Source organism: Aythya ferina (genome assembly GCF_964211825.1).
Source record: "Aythya ferina genome assembly, chromosome: 4".
Classification (NCBI taxonomy): domain Eukaryota; kingdom Metazoa; phylum Chordata; class Aves; order Anseriformes; family Anatidae; genus Aythya; species Aythya ferina.
In genome coordinates this window covers 73,454,896-73,471,445 of record NC_140300.1, presented here as the reverse complement: position 1 = coordinate 73,471,445, position 16,550 = coordinate 73,454,896, and the positions used below count along the sequence as shown (strand labels likewise).

General features: G+C 38.3%; 1 protein-coding gene across 6 annotated transcripts in view; it reads right to left on the bottom strand.

Moving 5' to 3' along the window:
• Positions 1-16,550, bottom strand: part of LOC311435831 (uncharacterized protein) — a 235,908-nt gene that overhangs the window by 36,633 nt on the left and 182,725 nt on the right. For 5 of the 6 annotated variants that reach the window (XM_084517263.1, XM_084517264.1, XM_084517259.1 and 2 more), the window contains one exon: positions 5,461-5,541. The exons of the other annotated variant lie outside the window; for it this stretch is intronic. Coding sequence is in view for 1 of the 5 variants with exons in the window: in XM_084517259.1 (XP_084373385.1) it covers positions 5,461-5,541 (81 nt within the window). In the remaining 4 variants the exon portion in view is untranslated. The remainder of the gene's footprint in view (positions 1-5,460; positions 5,542-16,550) is intronic. 6 annotated transcript variants of the gene reach the window in all.

The following is a 16,550-nucleotide window of genomic DNA, read 5'->3' as shown; positions in this document are numbered from 1 at the left end:
TGGCTTATAATTTCCAAATAGATGCAAGCAATGGGAAGTGGATTAGGAGGAACCAAGATGGAAGAAAGTTTCACATCCGAGTAGCAACACAATCAGTAAAGGGATCCAAAACCAAACCTGTACAGAATGTAGTTACATTTGAGTCTTTGGTACGGGCTCTGTCGTATTTCTGAAAAGCACTGAACTTCCTTATCCCTGATCAGAACTGACACCAGAAATACTTTTGATCAAAGCTACTGGCTTTACTACATTAACATATATGGGCAAGCAGGGTAACATTCTTTTTCAATTAAAATACCATACACAGCAACTATAAGAGGGATAAATTCAACTTGTATTTAGAACTGACAGTTGCTTATTCTTTCACATCATCAGCAAGTCACCCACAGGTGCAGAGAGCTCTGACTTTCCAGCCAAGAAGATTTCATATGCTAGATTTAAAATGACGTATGATAATCCAGAAATGAAAATTAAGTGTCATTTATTCCTTCATATAAAAAGAAACACCTATTGCTAAGGGGAAGACAGCTTTGCTGGAGGGATTTTTTTGTTTCATTTTGTTTCTAACCTGCTATTCAACTGCTATTTCAGTTAGTAACATGAATGACACTCAGCAAGTCTATAAATGTAAGGTTCCCTTTCAAATCTGACCCAACATCCTTGAAGTTTAATATATACTTTAAAATAGGCTGACTTCAGAAACATTTTGTTTCTTATACTCATTTTATCTTCCAAAAGCCTTTTGCAAAACATTTCATGCTGATCTTTCCAATCTTTCTGCTTTAGGTTTATTATACCAACATGACCCAGTCTCTCTCAGACTTTACCTCAGGAAGTTGTAAAACCATGATCTTGTTTCAGTTATTAGGAATTCCAAATTGGAAATTAATCATCTTGGACTTTTAAGAAGTTGCAGCTATCATGAAAATAAATTTGAAATCAACCTTTTTTCATGTCCACCTGCCATCTTTATAAAAGTCAAAACCATATGTGCTTCCTCTTTGAAGTCCAGTTTTGCCCCCTAACGATAGCCCTCACATTCCACAATATTGTTCTGTTAGCTCAAACTTTCCTTCAGCCAACAAGGGAAAAAAAAGAAAAAAGTCAACAGCAGCATGACGAATGCTTGTGCAGATGTCTGATGCTGATGTAACAAATGGCTGTACTCTATGAAGTTACAAGTACAAAACAATGTCAACAAGTTGCAATGATAAAACAGCCCACAGAATATTCCAATATATGTTCGACATTCAGGGCAATTTCTGGTTTGAATTACTGATCAATTTTTTACTGGGTTGAAATGCTTCTTATTACAGAGAAGCCATTGTTTATACTTTTTTTTCCTTTTTCTTTTCTTTTCTTTTCTTTTCTTTTCTTTTCTTTTCTTTTCTTTTCTTTTCTTTTCTTTTCTTTTCTTTTCTTTATTTAATTTATGTCACAGCCTTTACATGGACAATTCTGATTAATAGGCTTTCATTCCCCTATTTTTTTTTACAAGGCTTTGTATTTTGTCAGGAAAATGAAATGTACCACTTTAAGAACTGAAGCTCTGAGTTGTGCAGAATGAAGTTGTCACTGCTACAACATTAGAGGTAAGTCACCTTGCAGGTCTTTGAAAAGCATCAGAAGTGCACAGGTTCACTCCCCTGCTATCCACTATTTGTGAAATGCAAAACATGCAGATTTGGGACATGTAAAATAAGATGATATTGGTCTCAGCAAAATCTCTAAATCAATTATAATTTTCCTGTTTTCCTGTAATAAAAATTGAAGTTCCTTGATTTTTCTGTTTAATGTATAAAGCAGATGGGCAAGAAAATCAAATCACTAGTTGCTTTCATTTGTCATTCACAACCTGCCAAAGTGAGCACAGAAACCTAGCATTCCTGTATTCTTCATTACAATCTAGTCATTCAAACCTGCAAATGAGAGAGGAGAGGAAAAGTAAAAAAAATAAAATAAAATAAAATAAAAAGAGTTGAATGAAATAGAAGCACAATGGGTTGACACTGCAGGTGGAGCCTATTCCTTTTATGTTTTACTCTAATGGTAGGGTAGACAGGCTGCTGAAGGGCAGCTGACCAGAATGGCAGAACAAGAAAACAGTGGAGAGATTCATTTCAAGCAAATGAAAGCAGTGTTCAGATGCTCTAGAGTAATGTATAGCTTTTTTTTTTTTTTTTTTAAACAGTTCATCCAGATTTTCTATTAAATCAGAATCAAAATAATTTTTAAAATGTATTGGATAAGACGAAAGTGCTTAATGGCTTTTCAATTTTAATTCTGATTTCCTTGGAATTCCAAACAATCATTTTATAGATTAAAAAAAAAAAAAAAAAAAAAAAAGGCTCTACGCTCTTCTAAGGAAAGTTTAGAAAATAATTATTACATCTTCACAGACAGTACTTATTGTAATCAGTATGAAAATCACCAAGGATGGAGGTGCAATTTTGACAATATTCTCCTTCAGAGCAGCCTTTTCACCTGCATGCATGTCTCTGTGTCCACTGTACTCATACAAAGGTCTATTTGCTCTCTCACTGATATCTATCTTAAAAAAATATTTCAAAAAAAAGGAGAAAAAAAAAAAAAAAACACAAAAAAAACCTATTTTGCACCTCTTTGATTCTGCACTTGTTTTCCAAAAGGGAACAAGCAGATGGCTGGTGTGTGTCAGAGGCTGGCTTTGTCCAGTGTTTGGTCACATCACAAGCATCAGGGCCAGTAAACAAGATGAATACATGTGCCACACGGACTTTCACGAAGGGGGATTTGATAAGCCCAATTGCACACTTAAGGCAGATAGATCAATCTTCTGTTACTAACTGGTGCAGAAGGGCAAGCCCACCACGTGTGTATGCATCGTCAGACAGTCTGGGTTGCTCCACAACAGGACTGAGTTGGATTTTAGCTTGGGAAAATGAAATCTATACTCTGAGGGAAGAAATCAAGCTGCAGGTTGAATCGGATCTTCAAAGATACTAAACCACCAGCTGAGCATCTAAATTACGGCCGTACTTTCTAGGGTGTCCAAAGCTCTCCAGTCCTATTTCTGAGACACCGATGGTCGGCTTTGAAAGGAGACCAGCACACATCTTCAAAAGCAAAATGAGCTCTGATGAACATCTGATCTCCCAAATTACTGAGTCCTGCTTGGCCCAGGCTGGAGACATCATCTCCAGAAACCATATCCAAAGCATCTCTCTATCAGTGGGGCATTATCAGCAACACTTTTGGAAATACTTTTTTCTGATCTGATGTTACCCTCCAGACAGCTTGCGGACCAATCCTGCAAGCTTTTCCAATGCAATTTCACTCTCTTCCAGGTTAAATTTTAGCCAGAAAGGTCTTACTGAGAAGATGATCACATCCAGCCCTGGGAAAAAATGTAAAATTGAAAGAAATAAGAGGGATAATATCTGCAGAATGGGTGTTTTCTGGGCCCAGAATATGCCTACCATGAAAGAGGAAGTGACAGTGTAAGAGAACTGTATGTTTCTTATGGAGAACAGTGTTAAGCCCCGTAAGTTAAGGCAAATTTTCTGCAGTCACAGTGGTATATTAACTTTACATAGAAACCTATTATATGACAAGAAAACATCCTCTTGTATAACTTCACTTGCTGCTAAATCCTCCCTACCAGTCAGGCTCAAGTCTACCTTTGCCATCACATAGGGCAAGTTTTAAAAAGTAAGAGGGATGAAAAAAAGTCTAGGTGTGAACAATGATGTTATGTATTTAAAAAATAAAAATAAAAAAGACACTGCATTTTTAAGATTTAAATATCTCCTGTGACCCTTAATATAGATTTTTTTTTTTTATTTATTGTTTGTGAGTATCAATTTTATCTCATAATAGGGGGCAGGAGGAAAGCAGACAAAAAAAAAAAAAATCTATCTCCAATGCTCAATAAATAAATAAATAAAATAGGCAAAGGAAACATCTGATTTGTCCAAGTAGAACAGAAATAAAAACAGCTGTTGACCACCTGCACTCACCTCAGAGAGTGATTTTCCCTGTTCTCCAGGTAGCGACTCTAAAAATTCTCATTGAGGGTACAAACCTGTTCCCAAGCTTCACAAGTGAAGATTAGTCTACTTAGCTCAATTCATAATAACCTGCTTTTCTCAGTCACCTTTTATTTGTCCATTAAAACTAGCCCAAACCAGTATTTACTGCTTTAGATTAAAATACAAGGTATTAGTCAAACAAAATTCCAACTAGAATTAAGCAATTATTGACCAATCTGTGTCAACTTTTATATAATGTCTTTCATTACTATGTTTTGTGGAAAACATGCAAAACATGAAACAAACACGCAAAAAAAAACATGACAAACATTAAACAAACATGAACAAAAAAAGGACCCAAACAGGTAAACAAATGTGTCTTTATTATGCCAACTTTCCAGGCCAACATGTTGCAATAAAAATAGATAACAGCCTGCATAGGGGACGGCTGGGGTGGAAGGTAAAGTATGTGTATGTTTGACTGATGTGCGACAACAGTCTCATGATGGCACCAGTAATGTCACAGACAAGGGCTTCGGCTCATTTATTTAAGGGTTTCATTAGGCCTCAAAATGACAATCTTACTTATGGGGAGAAATGGGACACCCATTTTCTCTGAGACACACAGATGAAGGAGAAATAAAGCCACTGTGGATATTTGTGCAACCAAAGATGGAGGAGATTGCATATTGTTCCCTAATCCTCTGCACTGCCGTGGGAGCAGCAGCCGCCACCTGGCTTTGGAGCTATGGAGCATGCAGCAGTGCACATGCATGATGTCGTGGGTTTTTAGGGGGCTGGAAAGTGAACTGCAGAATTTGGCACCACTGGAATGAACTGTGGTTTAGCTGGAGAGCAAACCTGAATATTTCTCAAACAGGGAGAGGTGCAGCCAGGGCTTGCTCTCATTTCTATCACAACGGTAAAAACTTCCAGATTGCTGACAAATTGCTCAAATGAGCCCCAGCCATTACTAGCAAATAAGGCCTTCCCAATTGCTGTCTGAGTGTCTCAGAGCTTGATCCAAGTCCTCCCAGCAGTAAATCTCACGATGAGAGGTGCTGTGGCCAGGAGAACTAATACAATCCTTGAATGCATAAGCTGGGGAATAGCACACAGCATGTAGGAGTAATGAACTGGTATTACCCTCTGCATATAGCATTAGTGAGACCATAAGTAATACACTGGGAGCTCCCAAAAAGAATTTGGAAAACCGGTGAGAGCTCATATGAGAGCCACAAAGTGATTCAATGTCTTGAAAATATTGTCTTATAATGACTGAAGAAACTCGACCCATTTAGTTCATCACAGGCAAATCCAAGTGGTGACGGCCCACAGAGTCCAGGTCACAACATAAGGAAGACATTTCTGATAGCAGGGAGCTCTGCAATCTAGCTGGTGGAGGAGGGAAAGTGGTATGGGAAACGCCAGTTTTAACAAGGGGTGTTACCTGCTGGAGCATTCCACCGAAGATGCAGGGGATTCATCATCATGTAGTGCCTTTAACCCGAGATGAGTCCTCTGACTACAACTTAAACAGAGGAAGGAAGCAAAATAAAAACCATGACCAACAAAAACAACTAAATAACCCCCCACCAGACCCTGAGCAATATTCAAGGCTGTTCTCCAGCTTGTGTAATGTGGGTCAGGATAGATGACCATAATGCTCTTCTGTGACACTAAAAATAAGTGAGGTATACGTGAGCTATAGGCCCAATGATGACAAAACGCTAAAACCACCATATTAGTATCTGCCCATTTGTCACCATCCAGTAAGAATCTGAGAGTTAAATATTTCTAAAAATTATTGCATAGTAGGTTTGCAAATAAGATGTGCAGGATACATCTATAATTTCTCTTTCTCCCACTAGTACCAATTTGCCCTCTTACTTAGAACCTCCTGTCCTTTTTTTCCTTCTTGAGACATAGACCCAAACATTCAGCAGTTTTATTCTCAGGGGGCAATTTGCAAAAACTACCCAGGGGAGAAAAAATAATAATAATAATAAAAAAAACCCACCTTCTCCACAAATTATTTTCTTGAGATCCTTTTTCTTGCATAGGAGCTGGAAGGCTGAATTTTAGGGGAATGAGGCAAGAGCTACATGCAAGAAGGACATCAGAAGAAGGACCATACTAAAAGCATGCTTTAAGAAACAAAGATCTATTTTAAAACCAAAACACAAAAGGAATTGTTTACTTTTCCAAGGGAGCTTGCTAATTTCAATTACACATTCATTAATATTAATAAATGTCTGTACACCATGATAAGTAAATGCAGTGCCTCATAGACAGTACTATAAAATATTCTGCATCCACAAAACCTTATTATTCCAGGATCAAAACCCACATCAAGATCCAAGTAATCAAGTGCTTACATAATCATGTATTAGAAAAAAACATTAAACCCCAATAGAAACAGGATGATATGACAACAGTCTGTAACATGAAAAGGATCCTTGGGAGACAGGAAAGTTCACTGAAAAAGGTGTGCTGAAAACTGTTTCTTAGGAGTCATTCAAAATAGCTTTCAACATGATATTCACCCCAGTGAAAAATCAATAATGCAACATAATGTGCTCTTTGCATGAGGGGAAAAAAAAGACATGTTACGAAAGTTTGCAAGTGCTCAGAAGAAAAAAAAAATAAGCAAAGAAAAAAAAAATCAGTGGTAACTTCAGACACTGTGAAAGGCAGTTCTGGAAGAGACAGATGACTCGTCAAAGATGCTGAAGAAATACACGCTAATTACATGGCTCTCACCACCACATGTGAGGGTATCACCACCACATGTCTGGGTATCACTCACCCAGACCAGCAGAAGTTCTCCAAAAAAAAAAATCAGTACATTTTCCAAGGGGCTTCAAGAAAAGTTAGTAAATCCAGCTTCTGCCTTTTTTGATGATTTATGTTAATACACTACAGTCATTTTTTACTGTCTACAGTCCATGGAACAATTGAAATCTAAATGAATATTTCCCATAGAATATCCAGCATATCAGAACGGCAACAAATTAATTTCACAAGATGTTTCAGATTTAATGGAGACCTTTCTTTTCATTAGAAAGCCCAGTTTTCATATCCTGAGCTGGAACCCTTATTCATGGTCATATACAGAACATGCTGACATTAAGGCACTGTGATATGATAACATGGGTACACTCCTTAGGAATAGTTTGCTGACTTCCAAAATTTTGTGCAGGAGCTCAGTTCTTTGTTTGACTCTATATTATTTCCTTTGTGTTAAGGTGAGAGCCAACTTTAAATTTTAATTTGCCCTTCTTCAAATGCCTGATGGATTACATGAGTTTTATATATACATTACATATGTTTATTGCATAACTACTGTAAAATCATTTTACTTTACAATCTAATACAATTACAGGCTGGAAATCTGCCACATATGGCTAGTTCTGCATTTCTCAAGCCTAGTCCCAGACAGCATTTTTCCCCAAAGGTGCACAAATGATATGTGAGCCTCCGCAAGGACAATCCTGGAAGAGAAGTGTGCAAGAACCCTTTCCAAGAGCTAGAAGAAACAGGAAAAGTGATGCATTTCAGATGCATGCATTGCACATGTAATAGAGGAAACAAAGATGCTTTGCCACTGCCACCTTTGTCTAGTGAAAAATATAAAGTAAATCAAATGCAGCTGGATCCACTCATTGCTGTCAATTGACTTGGTTCCCTGCCCAGCTCCCTTAATACGTTGCCAATGCAAGGGTTTGTTTGGGAGCTGCAACTGTAAATCACACAGCAAAGCTGCTTCCTCTCTTCTCCCACGCACCTGTGTAGGAAATGTGCCAAGGGGCAGAATTAGGCATGCTATCAGCACTGTAGGCAACACAGCAACCCCAGAAGCAGCCTGGGATGGGCTGCCGTAATTTAAAGCAGCCAGGGGCTTTTTTGACCTGTGCAGCAGCTGAGAATCCAGAGGATGCGAAGATGGCACAAGTTTTCTAGAGGCAGACCCAGGAGACCCCAGCACAGGCAGCTGCTGGAGGCCCCAACTGCTCATGGCAGCAACCTTCGAACAGCAGCAGTAGGGTTGGGGGCAAGGTACAGACGTGCTGGTGAACAGCCCAGAACAGACTGAGCTGCCCTTCTGAAAGTCATGGGGAGATTTGTGGAGTCACCACACCTGCCTTCAGGGTCCAGCCTGGATGCACCACTCCCTCACAAGCACCCGGGGCCTGTTTGTAGCCTGGTCCTTCTGGCCACACATGATAGATGACTCCAGTCCTTCTGATTCCCCAGTGAGGATTAACTGCAACAGAGACCAACATTTTTTATTTTTTTTTTAAATGAGCTCTGATAGTTTTACCTGAGCCTCCCCAGGGAATCCCATTTTAAGAAACATTGCTCTAGATAACAATTTAGCTAGTTTAAATAATGCCATTTATAATGCAGGCGGATGGCCTGTTCATCATATGTGGTAATGCATCACATCCATTACAATAAATCCACCGTGATTTCAGCCTCAGGATGAACGTGCAATGTTCATTTGTCTACCACCTCATTGGCGGTATAATAAATGCAGAATATCTGTCACACTATCTCAAAACGTCCGTTTTATCTGTGAAGTGTTTGACAAAGCACATGTTACAAATGACTATTCATAATGAGTTATATACAGGTCTATTGTATATACTGTTATAGAAATATAGTGTAGCTGGGAACTGACAGACAGTATTCAGCCATCACAATATTACAAGAGAGGAAGAGAGCACTGGAGTCAAGACCCCTCTTATTCCTCCTCCTCCCCAACAGCTACTATCATCCTTGCTACTTACAGACTGTGAGGAATAGGTTTGGACGCTTTGTTCAAGAAAAAAAATGCCAAACCTATTTCAGGAAAGGCGCAGCAATACGCAGGAATTAGGAGGAAGCTGGAAATGAGAATCCACCAAATTCAACCAACAGAGAAGAGTAAATCACAGATTTGTATTAGCAGGCACTTTCTGCCTCCCTGTATCTGTCCATGTAATGGAGATGCTCTCAAAGGGCATGATGGGGGGTTATTAACATCCACCTGGGACTTCCCACCATCAGGGTGCTTTTCTAGCGTGAAGATGATTGCTGAAGCTGTTAGTCTAACCATGCCTGGCAGTCCACCATATCCTAGTGTATTCTGCTTCCACTTAGTTACATTTGACTGTAAGTACCCTTTCTGGAAAAGTACCAGTTACTGAGAGGAGACCAGTCTGATCTAAGACAGCTGCACCTTACCTTAGTTCCACCTCCCCAGTGTCAATGTTCAGTTAAAACAAAGCAAATATGAAATATGACTTTAAAGACTAGACAAGATGAACCAGATGATTATTTGTTTTTAAGGTTCACAGCTTGGTATCCAGCACAATGAAATGAACAGGGATAACCCTGCATTACTAACACATACCTGGAAAAACAAACAAACATCCATTTACTATACATAATTATGTCTCCTAAAGATTTCCAAGGGGTGCTAGCAAACCAAAATAAAAATTCCCCAGATGGGATCTTTGGATATTACAGATGAACGTCTGTCTCTTTGGCTCCAGATGCAATATCAGAATCAATTGCATACATAAATGTTGAATAATAAAATAATTCTCAATTCAGATTTCTTTGGAATCATCATTAATAGATCTGCGCAAAGAAAAAGATAGTGAATATTTACATAATTTCTTCCAAAATAACTTGTAATGTGGGAATAAAACAACACACACACAAAACAAACAAACAAACAAACAAACAAAAACCAGAAGATACTCTGGTACATTCTTATCATTTATGGACTTAATAACCACAGTACATTTTTCATCTTAATCTTACTTTTCCTCTTTGACTGTTCAGCACCAGTTTATAATCAACTTCAGAGACTAATATTACTGGTGTCCTGGTGAATACCTGGCTACAAATCTTGCATTTTATCTCAGGTTAGTCCATTGAAGGAGTTGACCTTTCTTTGCTTCTTAAATCTAACAAAAATCACTGCTCAAGGTGATGTGGTTGTACAAACATATTTAGCTGAGATTTGAGCTGTCACTGCGACAGCATAAAGCCTCATCCTGTGTAACACACAGAACTTATGACATAAATGTGGCCTCAGGGATTTTGTTCATGATTCAACAAGTTGCTTCTCAGTATAGCAGAAAATGTAAACAGGTATTATACTTTTGGAGGGGCTGTTTTGGCATTTCCTTTCTGCTTCTTTCCATGTGGTCACACCTAAACATGTTGAACACAAGCCTGAGTCCAACAAAGCTGACTTGCAAACCTGCTGGAGAAACTATAAACAATACTGTTGTCTTTAGAAAGCCTTTGGAGAAAATCAGAGAAAGGAGTTGACATCTGACACATGGAATAAGACCAACAAAGTATTCTGGAGATTCTTCTTTCCTGCTTTTATAGTCCACTAATATCTTGGTTTTAGTTTTTAATCCAGTATCACGCCTAAACTGTTTCTTCAATACCTCAGAAAGGCTTTGCGAAAACTAAAAACCTTATCTTCACACATTTGTACACCTTTCAGCAAACTTGCAAGCTGAATGGTATTGCACATTGAGTTTTCTCTTTGGAGTGTCGACTTTGTGTCCTTTGGGTAAGTCATCACTCCTACAGAAAGTAAACATGAAATGTATGTTAAAGAGGGTTAATTTATAAGATGGACTAGAGCAACTGTCTTCTTCCAAAATATATGAAATAAGAACTCTAAACTATTCCTAGCAATTTCTTCAAAGAATTTAGTATGAACACATACTAAGTATTACTTGCATAGTACTGACAACTGGCATTATACAAACCGGTCTATAAAATGGTAACAAAGAGAGACTAAAGGACGTAAATGAATCTGCTACTGAGCCCCACATTTTGGTTATGTAAAAATGTTAACAAGTAAAAACCAAACCAAAATGACAACAAAACACAACCAAAAAACAACAACCAACAACCCCAAGTATGTAGCTTCTTGATATTTCATTGAACAAACATACCTTGGAAATAAAAAGTTAGGTCAAAACAGCTAAAGAGCATTGCCTAGTCCACTTGTTTCATTATCTCATTAAAGATGTTCTTTGCCTCAGCCAAGGAAATCATTTTAGCATATGTGTCTGCCTGTCTCCAGTGAGAGAAGCACTTAGGTATGCGCTGAAATTAAGCATTTCATGAAGTACCACGTCAGTGAGGTTTAACTGTGTGATTATAGTTTGACAAATATTTCAGTGCTCTCCTGAACTAGACTTGTGAAAACAGGTTATTGATACTTATATTAGAAGAACCGTAGCATCTACATTTAAAAAAAAAAAAAAAAAAGGAGAGAAGAAAACAGTAAGTAGTGTTTGAAAAACGGAGCACATGGCCCTATTGTGAAAGGTTCTCTGCTGCTCAATTTATTGAAAATGCTGGCAATGTGACTTGACAGAAAACATAGAAGAACACTTGAATAAAAGAAAACACCTGAATCTACAGGTCTCTCCAACTGACAATATCCAATGGAAAGCTAAAGCAGTTGCTAATCAGAGCCTGAAAATAATAAGACCCATCATTTAAGTAAGAGTACTTGCCCAATGGAACAACATACCTAGAACTGTGGCAACATACCATCTAAATCTTTGGCAAAAGCGCAACAAGACAACTAGCTGATCACATCCTCTTTCAGTTTAAATATGTAAGAACAACAACAACAAATCTTTTTGATTCCTAGCAACTGCAGGAACAAGTTACCAAAAGAATACCATTCTTCTTACTTTTACAGCAGCACAGCATCACACATACAAGTTCTGATTTCCACTTAGGGATGAAACTATATGAGAAGTGAAGCTTTTTTCAACACAGGGATGTCAAAAATCTGGCATGGTATAAATCAAATATGATTTCTGCAACTCCTTTTGAACAAATAAGCTTTAATATGAAATGTGAAAAAGATTTTCTTTTGAGCTTTCACTCTTGCCTTTATTTAACCATTTGTGGTCTCATCTTGTGTTTTTCAATGTATTCATATTGCACAGAGAGACTTGGTAAGAGAGCCCTCCCATGGCTAATGCAAACCGTGCAAATTCCTCTGCTAGTAGCCAATTGTGGAGTAGCTTAATAGATAAAACACCCACTCCACGTTTCAAGACAGGGCTAAACTGTGTACTTATGATGCAACTCATTCTGTAGACCCAAGAACAGGCATGGAAGTAAGCACAACTTGGGGTATGGTGAATGAAGGTATGTCCACAAATAACTCCCAGCAACCACAAACAGCTGCAGGGTTCTTTGCATTCCTGATTTTTATGAATGCTGCACCTTCTAACAGAGACCCATTCAGACCTGTTTTCAGCATACCTGACAAAGCAGTTTAGAATCTGAAAGGGTATGTTAAAGTTACAATCGTATAAATGTATTCATTCCTGCTGTTAAGCAAATGCAAAATGTGTGCCAAATCCACCATCTGATGTGCAAACAAAATAGAAAAAGAACAAAGAAGAAATATAATTATTTAAAGGTTGCTGCCTCTGGGCTACATTTCATGTTTTAAAGTCAGTTTATGAAATTATTGCATATGTTGCTGACCTCATGAAATAGATTTGAAGACTTCATAGGCCCTACTCAAAGGAGAGCTCACAAACAGATTGTGAAGGAAAGATGGGATGACTCTATTATGTTCTTATTCATAAATCCCCTGCAGTTCATATGCTTTCAGGATGGGTGTGTGAAGTAGCCTGCTCTAGTAAGATTTGGCATCCTTCTTTCAAACAGACCATCGATTCAGGATTGCATAGGATGTGCTACAGATTTTCTGTCATACTGCCATTCAGTAGGGGAGAGAGAAAGGCTTAGGGTTTTGCTCAGCTAGAACTAAGCTGTTATTTTGCTCAGTTATTCTAGATTTTTTTTCCTCCCCAGCAACAGGAAAGACTGGTTGGCAACTATTCAGCCTGTTAGCTGAAGCCAAAATATTAGCAGCAATTCAACTGTTTTTATTCCATAGTTCTCCTCACTGGCTGACATGGGAAAGCAGCAGCAGCAGATGAAAACCAAGGGATGACGGCCATATGACATCACTGTTGGATCAATCTCAAGAGCAAGGTTTTACAGCGTGATAAAGCAAACATCACCAGATAAACATCTGACCACTAGTAATTCTTAATGGTCATTGTTAAGCCAGCAGGGAGGGATCAGAAATTAAATAATAAAATAAAGAAGGGGTTGCAAATAAAAACAAGAAAACAAAACAAGAGAAAAGTACCAACGCTGATAGATATCAGTGATACATATTTACTGGGAAGTCTAGTGAAATGAAAACCTTACAGAATGGGATGCTGACTAATACCAATTCTCATGCAGATCTAGGGACTTGCAGTTGACAAATCAGAGGAGTGCTTCTTTTCTGAAAGGAAAGCATGTCACTGAGCTGCATTCATATCAGCATCCACTTTTGAATATAGATGCATATATATCAAAAACCATCCCATCCCAGTACCATCCCATCTTTGATTAAGCTACAAACAGAGATCTAGATTCAAAGGCCCGTATTTTTAGAAGAGAGAAAGGGGAAAAAAAGCAATTTGTTTTGGTGAAAAAGTGAGGGATTTAAAAAGAGGCCCTGGTCTAAGTATCTGAAGAGTAAAGCAGTAACAGTTTCATAACAGCACGGAAAATTCTGATGGAATACTTGATCATTGTAAGAACAAACTATCCAAAGATAGAGTTTTGAGGAATTATGTGCTTTTGGTGATTTTTCAGGCCGGGCTAAACACCCATCTGTTACGGAGTGCTTAGGGATAATGGAGTTAATTCTGCCATAATCCCAGGAAATGGACTACAAAATCTGTCAGGCACCTTTCACACTGAATGCTTCTATGAAATACTTCACACATTATTTACATGACAGGAAAAAAAATATCATGGGAGCCCTCAGTATTCCAAATGGGAAGCAACAAGTGCAGCCCACAGATAATACTGGTTCTTGCTCATCAAGACTGAGCAGCCTGTTTTATTGTCCCCATGTGACATTTCTTTGGGTGGAAAAAAGGACAATTACAAGTGGATTAGGAAAGCAAGCGAATTGAATGAAGTACTATAAGTAGCACTCAGAAGGCAGGCCAATAATTTTGGCATCAACATAGAGCATGTAACATTAAGCAGCAAATGACCAAGCATTCTCTGCAGTCAGACTTTGATGTTGGAAGGTGGGTGGGCCCCCAAGTCATCTCATGTTGCCTCATTGCATTTTCTTTAGAGCATTCCCCATCCTTAGCACATCCTATTTCCTGAACCAAGGACTACTTCCACAACCAGCCTTCACCGGGTTCTGCTCAGTGAGCTTTTGACATCCTCTCTCCTAACTTTATCTCTCTCCCTCCCCTCCACCAAAATGTTTTTGCCCATTTTATGTTATTTGAAGGATGGGCCCATGCAGTCAGGTGGATATTCCCCTAGTCTCACCAGTCTACTCAAATGGTCTCTTATCAGGGTGTCTCTGAGCAGTGAGAGCTCATAACTCATTTGAATGGGAAACAGTTGGGGGCTCGCCACACTTCATCCTGCGAGACTGTTGACACTGTTAGCAGCTGTTAGTGTCGCTCTCATTTCTACCAACTGGGAGCATATCAAAATGTTACACGCACATTCAGTGGTGTAGTCTCTCCTCTTTCAGTTTAATGGGAATTAATGACACACATCAAGGGGAAAAGACACGCCACAGTTGCTAAGTATTTCATACACTTATTTTCTAAACTTCCTTTCTATGGGAAAAAAAGAATTCAAGTTAAGGCTTTCCAGGAAAAATAATGTTCTCTCAAAGACAGTTAATACCAGTAATAGCATCATTTAACTATGCAAAACTTTATTCCACAGAGGGGCAATTAAAATCACCACACCACACTTTTAATTCAGAGGAAACTCAAAACCTTCAAGCAATTTTGTGGTGATCTAGACAAAGTGAGATCGGCAAGCTCCATCTAATTCCCAACAGACAATCGTCCGCATTGCAAAACTATGAAAACTTTGTTGGCAGACTCATCTGGGAGGCCAAGAATGGAATAGCCATGGACTCTAGACGCATGATCTTACACAAAGGGAGAAAGATGGAGATGCCAGTTCATTATTTTCTGTAAGACACAGCTTCTTGTCCTGAAAAGGAAGTGAGAGCTTACATGTTAGTTTAAACACACATTTTTATGATCCACTCACATAAGCACATGTCATTTAACAATAAAAGTACATGGGACATCAACTACTGAAGATGTATTTCACTTCATATTAAGTACTATCAGCCACAATTTATGTCTTGACTGAAGTTTTTTTTTTCCAGATTTTGAAAGTAAAAATACAACTTTTCCCTTCTGAAATCTTGAGTACCAATGAGAAGTCAGGATGAGCAAGTTATACCTGTTTTCATTACTCCAGTGCTTATACTTAGCTACATACTAGTGTCTGTGAAAATGGTTTCATCAATCACCCAGGCTCTGAGGTGACTCTCAGGTCTGGAGAACTTAGATACTGTGATTTCAGATGCCACCACTGGCAGCTGTCATCCACCTCTAAGCTTAGCAGCAGCAGGAATAATCTTGTGCAAGTCCTTCAGCCAGTATAACTCACAGCCAAACATATTTCCTTAAACCACCTTCATCACTCAGTCAATGCATCTGTGCATTGACTTACCCACCTGCCTGGGAGTCTCAGCAGCTGAAGAGCTGGAGTACATTTATTCTTGCTGCTCCTCTGGAGGAGGCAGTAGGCTTCAGCTCAGAAGTGGACAGGCAACTGCTGTGACAGCAGCCCAACGTGCCATAATGTAGCTACATCTACTGCATCATCCTGGTTACATGTCACGAGTCAGACAGGTAGTGTCCCAAAAGCAACTCTTCCAAAAAGCTAGCACAACTAAAATTCTCTATGGGGACAGAACCAATAGCGATTGTAACTCTAAACCATGAACACTCTCTAAAAATTTGATCTAAATAAATTAACTTACCATGCAGCAGCGAGTGATGTGTAAGATAAGGAGGAAAGATGAGATTGGCTGTAAAATACATGCTTTGACAATCTGCACGAATTATTTCTGATAACATACATGGGCACACACTCTCAGCGAAAAAAGTTATATTTCATACCCCACAGACATAAAACCCAGGTAAACCTTGTTTTCCTTTTGTTTTTCTTCTGCAAAGATTTCATCTTCCTTCATTCACTGAATTCTGCTCCTCCTTTTCTGGCTTTTTCTTTTTGAAAGAATGGAACAGATAAAATAAAAGGAGCTTTTAGCTCTGTTAACTCTGAATTACTAACTACTTCTAGTTTATGATCATTAAAAAAATAAATAAATAAATAAATAAAATTGAAAATTAAAAAAAAAAAATATTATTTGGGAAAGATCTTCCACTTCTCAGACTACAGTTGGTCAGAAGTCAGAATGTATTTCCATGAAAATTTTAATTTGGGGAGAAATTGGTTCAAATGCTTATATAGGAATAAGAAATGCTTTTAAAATATATATATAGTTTGGATTAAAAATGTTTCACCGTTTACCCATGCTTCTGTATTTTGTTTTTCAATGAGCCACAATTATTC